At 39.3% G+C, this 15,201-nt stretch overlaps 1 protein-coding gene across 4 annotated transcripts in view; it reads right to left on the bottom strand.

Moving 5' to 3' along the window:
- Positions 1-15,201, bottom strand: part of L3MBTL4 (L3MBTL histone methyl-lysine binding protein 4) — a 443,526-nt gene that overhangs the window by 124,958 nt on the left and 303,367 nt on the right. For all 4 annotated transcript variants that reach the window (XR_005234835.2, XM_037982494.2, XM_073006460.1 and 1 more), the window contains one exon: positions 8,797-8,970. Coding sequence is in view for 3 of the 4 variants with exons in the window: in XM_037982494.2 (XP_037838422.1) it covers positions 8,797-8,970 (174 nt within the window). In the remaining variant the exon portion in view is untranslated. The remainder of the gene's footprint in view (positions 1-8,796; positions 8,971-15,201) is intronic.

A 15,201-nucleotide genomic window follows, 5' to 3' on the forward strand; every position in this document is an offset into this window, starting at 1 on the left:
CTTAAAAGGCAGACACTGGGCTCTGACTCTTCTATTTTTAGGCAAATTCTCCAAACTCAATCAACATTTCTCTGAGATTTTCCTGCCTGCAGCTGTTGCATTCTGCCAAGATGGTTTCTGCCACCAAAAGACTCATGACTTATTAGGGGTTGCAGACTTGTGCAAGGGCAGATTCTGCACAAAGCAGACTGAGAAAGGGCTACATCAGAGAGACAGAGGATGTGCTATTGGATCATACAACAGGAGGACATTTTCTGCATACAACGTGGGAGATAGTAGAAAAAGCCTTCAGGAGATGAGTTTGAACTTGGCCTCAAAACAAATTTTATCATAGGAAACACAGAGAGGGCCACTGCAGAAGTAGGGCAAGTGGGGGTAAGGAGAATTAGCGACGGGGTGTGGTGTGCGATGAGGTAAGACATGGAGCTGGGACAAATTATGGGGCCTGCACAAGCTTTCCATGTTCCCATGCATGTGTGTAAGTTTGAATATGCGAATTTATTTATTCTCAGTCAGGCAAAATGGACCAAGGACCTGTGAGATTCTATCAATCTAAGGATTCATACAATATGTTTAGTTTGTAAATACAAAGTAATGAACCCTTCTAAAATATAGCAGTAAAAAGCATCAGCAAATAATAAGATCCATAATATTCATATGAAAATGTTTACTGCAGCATTATTTACAAGAGGAGAAATACTGGAAACCATGGTCCTTAAGGGAATGGTTGAATGAGTTATGCTACACCTACACTATGGAATACAACGCAGTTGTTAAAACTAACGCGTTGGGTCTGTTTGTGTTGATATGACAATTTACCCATGACATATTGTTAAATGAAATAAAACACATTGCAGATTAACAAAATGTTAATATAAATTATTTTAAAAGAGTGAATGTACGTTGATATGGTTAGGCCTTGCGTTACCATCCAAATCTCATCTAGAATCTTAATCCTTATAATCCCCATGTGTCGAGGGAGAGACCAGGTGCAGGTAATATCTAAACCATGGGGGCAGTTTCCCCATGCTGTTCTCCTGGTAGTGACTACTCATAAGATCTGATGGTTTTGTTAGTGTTTGGTAGTTCCTCCTGTGTTATTCTCCTTCCTGCCACTCTGTGAAGAAGGTGCCTTGCTTCCCCTTCACCTTCAACCATGATTGTAAGTTTCCTGAGTCCTCTCTAGCCATGCTGAACTGCGAGTCAATTAAACCTCTTTCCTTTATAAAGTATCCAGTCTCAGGCAGTTTTTTATAACAATATGAAAATGGACTAATACATGCAGATGTAGATACATACACATGTGCATACATGAACATCAAAAGGATACAGAGAGCAGGTGGCAATCTGTTAACCCTAGTGACCTAAGCATGCAGCATCAGAGTTAGGAGTGGAGAATGAGAAATTCTTAATTTCTTAAAACTTCTACATTACTGGAATTATTAAGGTGGACATTTTCTTATATTTTTCCAAACATCTATATGTTATGCTGCTTGGTAGAAAAAGGTGTGGATATTATTAATGTTTTTAATTTTTATTTTTTTCTTTCTACTCAACTGTCTCTTTTCCCATAAGTACTGCTGTGATAATGAGAAAAAATATCATGTTAAAGTCCCACCTTTACTCTTTACAATGAGTGAGAAATAATTATTTTAAAGCCAGGTTAAGTATATAGATGATAAAATGCTCGCTGGTGCTCAAGCAGCAAGGTTTTATTTTTCTGGGGTGTGGAAACACTAATATTTCCTCTATGCAAGGAACTGTGGACATTGTAGGACATACTGTTCTGTGGCATTTAGTCATTGAGAGCCTGAGCCAAGGCAGGATTCCAGAAATTCAGAGATTTAGAATAAATTTTACAATTCTTTACGAGAATCAGCTCGGAAAAATATTTTGAAGACATGGCAAGGCATCCATGGGTTATTTCATAATGTTTCAGCATAACTGTACATCCATTTAAGAAATATAAGACTCTAGAGACTCTAGTGAGGCACCCACAAAGTGAGGCAGGGGGAGCCTGGCAAGGGCTGGGCCCTTCCATCTCATCCCAGACCCTCTCTATGCTCCTGAGTTGATCTGGGCACAACTCATTTCATTTTCAATATGCACAACATTCAACAGAACCTTTTTTCCCTTAGTGGCTGGGCCCTTTATGATAGGTGATTACTGAAATCATTTTAAGTATCACCCTTTCAACTGTGCGTTACTTCCCTACGACACCTGTCAACCATCTGTGATTTTCTCTTCATTTATGGTTTGCTTTCTTTCTTCCCCTTCCATCTCCCCTACCTGAAAATCGGCTCCACGCAAAGATGGAACTGTTTTGCTCACCTCCACATCCCTAGCACCTAACACACCACTTGGCAACAGCAGCAGCTCCACACATATTTGTGGAGTGAATGAATATTGATGCCATGAGTGAATCAGCATGCCTACTGCCAAGTCTGCACAGACAGGAGTCATCCCACTAAGTTCAAATCCTTGTCCTGCCACTTACTCGTTTGGGTGATTTTCTTATCACCAAGGAAAAGCTTGATAAGAACAAGAATTTTTGTCTATTTTGTTCCCTGCTCTATTACTAGAGTTTGGAACAGTATTTTCTAAATATTTATTCAACAGATAAATTTGAATGAATGAATATGTCTAATTTCAGGAACTGGCTATGGTCACGGTGCTGAATTCAACAAGGTAAGTGTTAGTCAGCTAACTATAGACCAAAACCGAATTCCATTCTGACTGCATCTTAATTCTGGGGCAGGTGGTGGTAGGGAACAGTGAGGAGAGCGATGAGCTGGGAGTCAGAGGGCTCGAAGGGGCCACCATCAACAGTGCTGATGAAATAGCAAAATTCTTTGGCATTGGTGTCCTTGTCTCCACGTTGCAGAAGTTGAATTAATTTCTTGAGTCCTCCTTTCCCACTGTAGAGCTCCTAGGTTGTCACGCCTGGCTAGTGGTTCCTCAGAGTCTGATTGGAGGTGGGGAACTGGAGGGGGCTTCTCTGAAAGGCCTTGGGGTTGCCTGTCCAGCCAAAACCCCCTACAGGGCAAGAAGAACTCTGGCTTGTAATGGTGTTTTGATCACTACTTTCTTGATTAAGGGGCTTAATTTAGTTATAGACACTGAGTATTATCTTAGACCAAATAAATAAGGTCTAAATTCCTATGGTTGGTGTTGAGATGTGTGATACACACACCGCTAGAACTGGTCCCAACTGCAAGACTTTAAAATCAACGGTTTTCATAAAAATGGAGAAAAGATATGGAACTAGTATTTCAATAGTCTCTTCTCTGTGCCAAGCCCATTCATATATCTATACCTATAGCAGTATCTCTATCTACCTACATCTATATTCCTATATTCAAATTCTTATGTCAGCCTCACATTTATGACCATTTTACAGGTGAAGGAATTGAGACTCTAAGAGAAAAACAAATGTATATAATGAAATCAATCAACTTCGGTACGCTAAAGACCTATAATGTGAACCATAAAGAAGGAAAAGCAAAAGGGTAAATTGGTTCTCCTCTTTAGCAGTCTATAGTCTTTTTTAAAGAGAAGATACGGCATACATAAAACAAAGTATTAAAAAGGTACGTGCGGACACACAAACAAGCTGCTGGTGTGTGGTGTGGACCACAAGGACAGAGGAATGCTGAGAGCAAGGACGGGACTGGCTCTTAGAGACTCAGCCTCTCAGGGCCAGCCACCATCCTTGGCACCTAGTAGGTTGCTCAAAATCCATTTAAATTGTTGAGTGCCTAGTATGTGTCAGGTATGACACTAAGTGTTAGAAATAGAGAGACACATAACACAATCTCCAACTTCAAGAAGCTCTTACAGGTTGGAACTGCCACAGAACTCCTAGAGAAAAGTGAGCCGTGGGAAAGGGAGGAGATGCAGGCAGGAGTAAATGAGGTACCAAGAAAGGAAACAAAAGGCACTAGTGCAGGAATGAAAACGACACTGCAGGTGATGATGGGGAGTGAGTGGGGCCACTAAGTAGACTCCACCTCCCAAAGCAGAGAATTGAGAGAAAGTGAAAGTGAAGAGTGAGAAAGTGAAGGTAAGAAGCGAGAGAGTCTGGTGGATTAAAGAACCTATTTACTCACTTGGAAGCTGAATGTGTGGGACAATCAACTAACATTGTTATAATTCTGAGGGTGGGCATCATAGAAGGTACTTATGTTGCAGCTAATTTACCTAGTGGAAATAAACTAGCTGGCTCATGGTAGTGCAGTTCATCATCAAGATCATTAAGGAACTATTCCACTACATGCCATCTTTTCTGATTACCACAACTTTTCCCAGGCATTTTCATTACCAATATTAGCCTTCAAAAAGTGCATGAAATTTATAATATGGCCGGCATCGGGAAAGACAAAGTGAGCTTTATTAGGCATTTTCTTAGATTTTCTTAATAGCAATGATAGAATATGACAGGTATTTTAACGAATGGTGGTGCTATCAATTGTGTGAATTAGAACATATTAAACAATGCTTCTGGGAGGCAAAGGAAGTTATTAAAGAACACTTAGGCAGGTAAAAAAATGCCTGGAATAAATGTCCCCCTCAGGCCTGGGGAAACCAGCCAATAGACAATATGGGGAGTTGAGGGGAGGTGCATTCCAAAGTAATTTTCTTTATGATGAAAATGTTTTAACGACTCATTTTATTCTCTTGTTGCAGGCAGGTAGAAGCCTTTAGTATATCATAATAAAATGTGCTCAAGATGGACATTTTGTATTATATATAGTATAAATAAGAAACATCAGTTTGGGGAAAACATGGTAAGATTCTTCCCTTCAGTAGTTCTATTTTCTTTTTATTATTATTATTATTATGCTTTAAGTTCTGGAGTATATGTGCAGAACGTGCAGGTTCTATTTTCACAAAATAAGAAACAGATGCATCACAAGGTGACTCTGAGAATCCTAGACATCAGTAGAAAGTAGACTAAATATGAACCGAGCTGGGCTTTTTCAAAGCCTTAAGCTGTCATTCTTTCACTAGTCTAATGTAGTTGAATTGCACGTGGGATTTTTTTCTACTTATCATCTGCATGACCTCAGACACTGCCTAACCTCTCTGAACTTTTAGGTGCCTATGTTATAAAGTCTGAATAAGAAAACTTACCACATACAGGGTTGTTGGGAGGATGAAATAAAATTAATACTATGATGCACATAAATTGTTTAGTGTACCACTTCGCAGTCCCAAGTAAGTATGTGCTATTAAGAGTAGATAATTATTATCATTGATATTTCTGGTGATATGATTATTAATTTACTGTTAATATGTTGTATTTAATCAGAAGACCTATGTTTCAGTCCCAGATAAGCTTACCAGCTTACTATTTCCTCATCTATAAATGGCAATATTATGAAAACAGTAATGTCTGCTTTGCCTAAATTACAAAATTATGGGAAGCTTCAAAGGTTATGTATGTGCAAACTATAAATGGTTGAATGAATTAAGGTATTTTCTCCTCTACTATATATACCCAAATGAAAGAAACCCAAGGGTAAGCTACTCACCTCCATTTAATGCACCATTAATATACTACTACTCACTCTATTAGCACAAATAAAAAAGGAATATATACAGGTTTTCAGTAACGGTGACTTACTGTGATATTGTGAGTATGACTCTTTACAGTTAATATAACATCTATATCTTACTGTCATAGAGATAACTCTTGCAAACCTCTAGCAGTACATATATAAATCTCTCAAAATTAAAACATGACTCTCTACTAAAAAATGTGAACATAAATAGACTATTTCTGCCACTAAATCATGCAATGGAGTCATACATTTACTAGATACAAAGATTAATATAACAGCAAACATATTTTAAAAAAATAATCAAAAAATTGGGTTGCAGTTAAGGAAAATAAAAAATTATCTAAATTGTTGGGTAATATCTAACTGAATTTGGAAGTTTATCAAAGTTAATTTTATATTTTTCACTTGAATTACAAGAAGTCGGAATATATATAAATATATGTGTATATATATTATATATACACACACACACACACACACACATATATCTCTTTCTGGTTTTTTTGTTTGTTTGTTTGTTTTTTGACAAGGTCTCACTCTGTCACCTAAGCTAGAATGCAATGGTGTGATCTCAGCTCACTGCAGCCTCTGCCTCCCAGGGTCAAGTGATCCTCCCACCTCAGCCCCCTGAGTAGCTGGAACTACAGGCACATGCCACCACACCCAGCTATTTTTCTGTTGTTGTTGTATTTTTTGCAGAGATGGGGTTTCATGATGTTGCCCAGGCTGGAACTCTGGATATTCTAATGTGACGAATGTTGCTTGTATAAAAAGTTACAGAAGGCCTGTCCAGAGCTCAATGGTGGATGGCTTGACTGGAGGCCAGTGGAAATTACAGCTCTGATTTTCACCAATTTAACCCCCCGCCCCTATTTTTGGACAGGAGCCAAGTAAAAGTTATTTCTTCTCAACATGCGGAAGAGGAGAGATAGAATTTAAATATTCTCCATCACCTGTATCTGATAGTTGGTGATTTCAAGAGCAAAGATTTGGGTTAGAGAAAAGGCAGCCTTGGGAAAGTACTACAAGTAAGCTGTGGAGAGAGTTAAAATATGTTTTATCTGTGCATAATTAACCTACATATCATTCCTTGTTGATTCCTTTGTTCTTTTTTTTCCCCTCGACCTGGAATTTAAGATTATGAACAGGATGCCATGGAGATGAGGGTAGACTCAAAAGGGGAATGACTGCTAATACGATTTATCCAAACATTATTAGGATGATTGGTTAGGAAAAAAAGTGGACAGATACAGAATGTAAGGATGGCTTTGGTCTTGAGATGTAAAAGCAAAAATAGGCTTGAGGATTCATGATGTGTATCATACACCTCCTGCCCCCACAGCTAATTACAGGTGACACAGGATTTGGTAGAACAGGACAATCGGTGATTTGTCTGCTTGATTATCAACTAACATTCTCGACTCCTTCTTTCTATCTGTAGTAATTATTCCTATCTGATATATCTCAGTGCAAAGCCTCGTCATAAATGGTAAGGCACATAACAATTAGTTTAAAAGGCTAAACTCCTAAGAGGAGTTCAAGATAGGGGAGGCAACATATCTGTGTTTGCTAGAGGGAAAAGCTTAGCTAACCTCTGAGAGCAATCATTTTTTTTAAGGCAGTTCAAAGATCTGTTTCGTTTCTGTGATTTTTGACATTGAGGATGAATGTCTAAAATATTTACAAGAGAAACTGACTAGGTTTTTATTTGAAAAAAATACAACAGATTATAGCAAAAAGATTAAGGGCGAATGAATGTACCAGTCTCTATGATTCTGGAATAAATAAACACTGTTCCTTGGAAAACACTTAAAGAAAAAATTCTCTCTCAATCAGGAAATGGAAAGACATTCAAGCTCTCAACTATGTAAAGTTGTAAACAGTGTGGGTGTGAAACAGCAGTAAAGAACAACGAGACCCGGTGAAGTTTCAACAAGAGGAGTAGGTGTATAACAAATAATAAAAATGCAAGATACAGTTATAAAAATAGAGAAGTGTGTGTATCCATACGAAATAAATCATGCAATAGGGAGAAGCACTAATCTACAATCATGTGCACAGAGATCAAATCAAAATATTCAAAATTTAACAAAAAATGAAATGTCACCCAAATGCTCTAAAATAACATGTGTATGAATAAAAAGAATATCCACAGTCCAGGATGTAAAACCCATGTGAAAAGTGTGCCCTATGAGCCAAATTCTCCGAATAAACTGGTGCCCCCTTGGAAGAGAAGGAGCACCTCCCCACCTGGGATGGAGGTGCAAATCAGCTGGCAGTGATTTCAGTGGAAGCTCTGCACCCACAGAGAGGCCTGTGTGTCTTTGTTTTACACCTGCTGAATGCAAAGAGCAAGGCTCTGAGGTTTAGGAAAAGCAGTCGTCCCTTCAAATCTTGCAGAGTCAGGGTCTAGGGTGCTCAACGTCTTGAACATGATTGGCTTTTGCCAGCAGCAGGGTCAGGAAAATGCCCATTTCTCATCTCTCTGTCTAGGCTTTCTTGGCTCAGTCTCTGTCTGGTCTTGTTATTTACTTAGTGTTAGACTTTTCTGTATTTATAATTCCCAGCATGGAGAATGGAGCTTTTTGGAGAAAAGATGTTATTTAGATTGCTTTACTCATTTAGGTTAAAAAATATCACATAGGGCTGTACTTGCAGCTCCTTAGAATATAGTTATATATACACAAAAAAATGAAAACTGATATTTAAAATCACAAGTTTACATTTAGGAACAAAGGGAAGATGTGTTGTCAATAAATCAAAATGGAAACTATTCTGTGTAAGAAGAAATCATATCTGAGGTACATTTGTATTAAAGATGACAAAGACAAGTAACAGATAAGAGAGGAAATCTTGATATGACTAAGAAGATACCGATACTTGTCCATGTGCCAAAAGAGGTAATATCTATGAAACGATTCAAAACAATAAAGACTTTTTAAGATAAAGGAAATCTTTTGGAATGGTACAAATGAGATATACTTTCTACTGCTTACATACAATATGTACATTTAGAAAAAGGTAAATTCAAATATTTAAGGATGAAGCAAAAGAAAATATTTTTTAAATGAAGATCAAGGCTTAGATGAATTTTATCAGCCCAGCGAACATATCCAGAAATAAAAATAATTCTTTTGAAGAAATAAATAGAAACTATTACTATTAACAAAATTGTTTTTTTACTATTTGACATGGTTTACTTTCTGGTTCACATTTTCAAGAAGTTTCTTACCTGGGTTGACTGTTCACCTTTTCATGTTTTCCATTGAAGTTCAAACTACAGAGGTTTTTTGATTTCGAATGTGAAGAGTCTGATTCCAAATTTGCCTGTGTTTGTTCTCTCAAACGATCATGAAGTGCTGCCTCCTTTTTCAAGTTCATGTCTGAATACGGGCAGCCAAAAGCACTGGTTTGTATAAAAATGAGAGCACAGTCATCAGTATATAGTGATAAATCAGGGGTCCATTGTCATTAGAGCAGACTTACATCTAATATTTAACAATTGCATAGCAACATTCTTCTTTCCCTGAGCACACTCAAATAACAGTTTGTTTTCGTATTGCCTTTTCAGAAAATCTCAGGTTCTAGAACCACAGACACTGGTCAACAAAGAATTATAGATAGATTCATCAGCACATACGGCATTTACAATTTTAGAAACTTAAAAATCTAAGAATAGCATACAGATGTATTTCCAATGGAACAATGCAAAAGTCACATAACACTTAACTCAGTTTGTATCCTTAATATGTATTCCTTGGTTTGACTGTATCAGAAAAGACTATGGGTAACTGAGCATATTTGCTGATATCAGAGAATACTGTGTTTTCGTTTCTTAATATTCATATATGCAGAAATACTCTATCTGCAGTTCTGCTTAATCCTCTGGAGCTTTGCTGGGAAGTTTTGTGCTGGGGTGTGAAAGGACACCTTGTAGGTGAGAGAGGAGAGGCCCAAGCCCAGGTCTGCTGAGTCTGTTATCTCCCCTTACAAGTCAAGGCTGAGTCCTGAGTCCTGGATGTTATCAGAGCCCAACAGCAGGCTATGGGCAGAAGGATCTGCCAGGGCCAATGACCTGGTTCCTTCTGCAGGCTGATGGGCTGTCTCCATTAGATCCCTGTGCCCACGTCCCTGTCTCCAAAGAGGCCCCAAACCTCTGTCGCTGCTAGAACTGAGGCAGCTACACCAGGGAAGACACACTCAAGACAGGTCACTCGTACATTACCCTGGGGGAGGTACTTTCTGCCAGAGCTTCAGAGATTCTCTCCAGTGAAATGAGAAAAGGAGATTCAACTCATAAAGGTTGTTGTGACCCTGAGAAATCACAAACACATGTCCCCCCCTCCACACACACACACATCATGAAATGGTAGCTGTTATTGCCATCACAGTGTTATCATCGGCTACACCTAGGAGTACATGGTCAAATGCATCAATATCGAGGCAGTTGATTCTTTTTTGAGCACAAGTTCTGGTGCACAATTTTATCATGAGTCCAGCAAACATAATAAAAATAGACTGGATCTTCTGGGGAAGGCCATATGCATTCTAACCCCAAAAGGACTTTAGTACCAATATCTAGAATGGACTCTGGAACTGGGGACAGGATGGCTAAGATGGTATCAGCCTGGCTCAGCATGATCTATACCTGTATCAGCAACCTTTGCTACAGAGAGAAGGGCGCCTTTACATGCATGTTCTGTAATTTGTGATAATCGGTATTGATCTATTGGTTTATTAATCTATTCAGGTATTGATTAGACAATCCATAAGCATCTGCTACCTGCTAGGTACTTTAGAGAATACGAATTCAGTGAAGAAGTTAAGATATATGTACCAAAAAGAATAATTTATAATAAGAATTAAAAAGCTACCCCTATTGAAAGTATGCTATAGGCCCACTATAATACAAGGTGCTTTACATGTATTATTTCTGATTAATATACATTTTTGGCTGAATACCAAAAGGTATTAGCATATTTATTTTACCGGTAAGACAATGGGCTCACACAGCATAAGCAACTTTCCCAAGGCCTCATGGGACTTCCTTGGGAAGTCCTGAAACAAATCACTTAACTACTGGCACTAATCAGGCTGACGAAGGGGGACATGGTTTCTAACACCATCCAAAAAAGAAAATATGAAGGAAGCCATAGCATAGTCCTTGTGCAGGGAGATCCAGAGACAGGCATTTACAGGCTAATGTAGTCCTGGTTTGCTCTGGTTGCTGGCGGAGAAGATCAGACCAGCATACGCTTGAGTCCTGGGATGAAGCACCATTCCCAACAGCAGCAGAGCAAGAGCGATCTGGTTAAGCTGCACCATATGGGATTTAAGGAAAATTTCAGGAAGAACTTTCTGTAGGCAAAAGTTGAAAGGCATTAGGCTAACCTAAGAGAGACTGAGAAATATCTTTTTCAAACACAGTGGAGTTTTCATTAAGATACTATGACTCAGAAGTTTTGCTATCCATCTAATACACACTCCCAATTCGAGTTTTTTAAATGATCATTATAACCATGAATTACTTTTTTTGTAATTTCATGTCACCACCCCTATGTGGTTCATGCTACATGGCACTAATGCTGCCTCTTCCTAAGGCTTATCTGTCCGGCATCTGTAGACAGCGACCACAGACCCCTCCACAGTGAGCTGTCACAGTCATCAGTAATTGCTGATGTCGAGAGATGTTCTGTTTCCCTCAGTCTTCATTCATAAATCAGTCTCTCTGGTCATTCAGTCATTCACCTATTTCTAATTTCCTTCTAGTTCCTTTTTTGTCTCTCTGGTAGTAAGGAAGGCAAAATCAAATGGAATCCCAGAGCATTGCTAGAATGGAACAATTCCTGATTCTATGAGGCAAGTCATGTGACTTGTCTGCACCATTTTGAACCTCATAATCTGGGTTCTGAGAATCTGCTGTGACCAAGTGGCAACACTGCGCTCACTTGGTTCTTTGCAGAGAAATAGTTACATTAAGGAGATGGCATCCCAAACTTTTGCCTGACTTCTTGCAAACTCAGACTCTTACTGATGCTCGTGTGTGTGTGTGTTTGAGAGATGTATGATTCTGTATAAATCTATTCACACTGAAGAAAAAAGAAGATGAAGTGGACGTCCTAGGTATGATAAAATCACTTTAAAACTACTTTTGAAAGCTTTGGATTTAGCCAAATATTGGGGAAGTACGGTTCTGACATAGTCTCTTCAGAAAATATTTGACCTAAGCTGAAGTTTCTATGACTTAAAGTTCTGTTGGTCAAAGTAAACTGTCAGTGTCTGATTGGCAGGGAGTCATATATTCAAATTCCAGTTGGTTGATCATGGATGGAGACAAGCAAGCTTAGAAACTGCAGGCTGAGAGGGGAGTGCTGAGCTGCAATGTCTCCACTGGAGTCCTGGCTCTTTTGATTGAGAAGAGGATTTCTCCATTCCTCCTTAATTCACAGAACAATCTGTCATTTGCAGGAAAGGAAGAGACAGCAGCAGCTATTAGCTTGACCCACACAAAATTGCAGTTTTTAAATGTCAAAGACAGTTGAGTATCAGCAATGTTCTATGGTTCTACCAAATAATTTACCAAAAATATCAGTCCCAACCTCATCAACAGTGAAGCAGGTGAATAGAGGATATATGCTAAATTAACAAAAAGTTGCCAGACTGTTGCAGACAAACTTTTAAAAGAAAAATTTTTTGACACATAACAAGTAGTCCTCCTATTTATGATGGAAGGAAACAGGGTGATTACAATCTAAAATACTAGTTTTGTTTTAAGAATATGGAAGCATAATTTTGAATATCTGATGACAAATGAAAAAGTAAATTGTACTAATTCTAAGAGCAGCATTCCTGAATATGTTTCTTTCTGTCTCTGAGTTTTAATGAGGTTAGGGTTTGCAAAGTAGCAATATTGAGCTGCTGAGGCTGGACCCCTGCATTTCGGGTGGGGTACCGGAGGCTCCTCAGACTGAATCTTCTCTCCAGCTTTCCACAGCAGGGGTACCTGATTCCACCAGTTGGTACAGTTTCCCTGTATTCCAAGGACTTATCCTGATGTGAGGCCACAGGTAGTCCATTAAGCCCAGTCCTCCATTTTAAAGTCCAAAGGCAGCTGAAGCAGTGCCCAGGTCTGATGTCTGCACGAATGCTATGTTCAGAAGCCCTAGTCAGCCTCGTGGGCTCTGGTACCTCTAACTCAGCATCCACCTTGATCCCTGTTTCTAAATGCCTTGCCCTCTGCTTTGACTAGACTCAGGTGCCTTCCTGGTATGGACACCCTAAGTTCTTACTTTGTTTTTGCCATCCCCTTCCCATGACACAATTTCTGCCTCTTAATCTTAAACCTAGGATGTGTGGCTTCATTTCCCAGATGCCACCTGGCCAGTCTTCTCTGTGCTTCTCACCCTGAATTACTCCCTGCCAGGTGCTGTGCCCACCAATCGGGATCCCTCCCTTCCTCTCAAACTCTTCCCATGTGGCTCTGATTCCAAGAGTCTAGATGGTGATTACTGTTGCCAAACTCCTTGGATACCAGATTCTGCTCTTCAACTATACTCTCTTCTGGCATCCACAATGTTTCATTTTCTCATACCCAGGCAGGAGACTTGATTCCCACTTCTCTCCGAGAGCCCTGTCCTGCTAAAACGGTGGGTGGTGCTCTGTCACATCCTGGAGATGGACAATTCACAGCAGGAGGTTACAACCAAGTTGTCACGACTTACCTAAGGGTAGCTTCCCAGCCTGTATGCGGCTACACCCTCAGGTGACCAGGGGGCCCCGGGGCACCAGAGTCCCAGACCAGTCCTTCCAGCCTCCAGCAGCCTCTAGGCTCTAAGCCCCCTTTTGTTCCTAAACACTGATAGTCATTTTTTCTCTGTGATATGACATTTAAAAAGTTGAGAAGCATGACAAATTTAAGCAAAACGGCAAAGATGTAATAGCTTCTTGAGTGCTGTAGTTCAAAACATAAATAAACAACCCAGAAGTCAGCAGTATTTTGGGAAGAGTGTCAAGTCATTGACAACCTTTCTTGTGATCCTGAAAAGTAAAGTCACCCGAAATAGGCAAGTATCTCCCAAGAGGGGCTCAGATGTGGAAACGTGGCTTCCCATAGCCCAGGAATTAGACAGGCAGACTGTAAAGCACTCTTTAAATGCAACTAACTCACCCCTCCACAAAGCCTACAGAATTTTATAGTTAATCTCAAGAATTTTGCTAACCAATTATATTCTTTTCCTTCAAGAGGTAGAAAAGACAAGACTGAAGAGTCTTCTCTTAACTGAGAGGTCAGATTCTAACAGGTACTGTGTCTGGGTGGGTCGGGGGCATCTCCATGTGGAAGCCTTTATGGAGGAGAAGGTCGGAGGCCTCCCAGAATCAAAGGACAGGAGGAAGCATGAATAGTCATGCCTGTCAGATAACGAGAAGGCAATGAGACTTGGCGGAGAAAGGGGCTCAGCGATAGAAATCAGAAGAGGTATACGCTGCCTGCCTCACCCTGTGGCCTCAGGTCCTGATGGCAGCCGACAGGCAGCTCTTGCAATGGATTCTGGGAAGCTGCACGCAGCATGGCCGCCTCCCGCCCCCGGAAAGCAACGCCTTCCCCCTACGCTGTTTCCCTCCCTGCCCTTTCACTTCATAAAAATAACCCGCCCCGTTTCAGAACTGTGTTGTCTTCAGTATGCAGTAGTCTACTCTCACACAGTATAAGGATGTTAAGTGAACATCTTTTATTCTTAGAAAATACTGATTGGCCAAATGGCACCAAAAGACATAATAAATACCAAAATGCAGATTATTGAAGTTACAGAACAGTGATAATACTTTTCATCTGACTGAAATTGTTGCTGATTTTACCTCTATGAAGAGTAAGAGCAAGTACAGATGATACATGTTGGGATATGGACCGGGAAGTAAGAGCCATCATGAGTTTTTAATATCTGCTAAGGATGTGACATGATTTTTATTATATTGTCCTCAAACACACGACATAGGCAAAAGCTAAATTTTATATATATATATGAAATTTTCAGATCTCAGGGTCAATTTTCTTCAAATTCCTGTGGCTTTAAAATGAGTTTACCTAAGATATTTTTCTCTTATTGCAACTAACTTTCGTTCAAAAAATAGCTGATATTGTCACTTAATTGTCATTTCATGTACCCAAAAATTTAGTACACACAGACTAAGGAAAAAAGTATAAATACTTTTAAAGTTTCATAAGAGTCAAAATAAATCTATATACATATATAACTCAAGGAGTTCAAAGAGTTGGATGAAATGCATTTGATTCTAAAAATACATTTTCCCTGGGTTAATGCAGCTTGTGAAACGCTGGATATTATAATCTTCAGAATGTGGCCACTTAGGGATCGGGAAGATAATTACTACCTAAATTAAGCAATGTAATCCATTTAGTATAGTGGTGAAAAGTGTAGAGTTGAGAATTAAAGAAAATTGGAAGAAAGCTACTTGCTCTATAACCTTGGGCAAGTCATTCAACTCCTCTGTTTTTCATTTCCTCATCTATAACATGGTGATAATAATATCTTATAGGTTTTTATTTTGTGTGAAAACTAAATGAGATAATCCATGCAAGGCCTCACATAGTGACCAGTACAAATTAAATGCTCATGAG

The sequence above is a fragment of the Chlorocebus sabaeus genome, chromosome 18 (assembly GCF_047675955.1).
Source record: "Chlorocebus sabaeus isolate Y175 chromosome 18, mChlSab1.0.hap1, whole genome shotgun sequence".
In the NCBI taxonomy this organism is placed as follows: domain Eukaryota; kingdom Metazoa; phylum Chordata; class Mammalia; order Primates; family Cercopithecidae; genus Chlorocebus; species Chlorocebus sabaeus.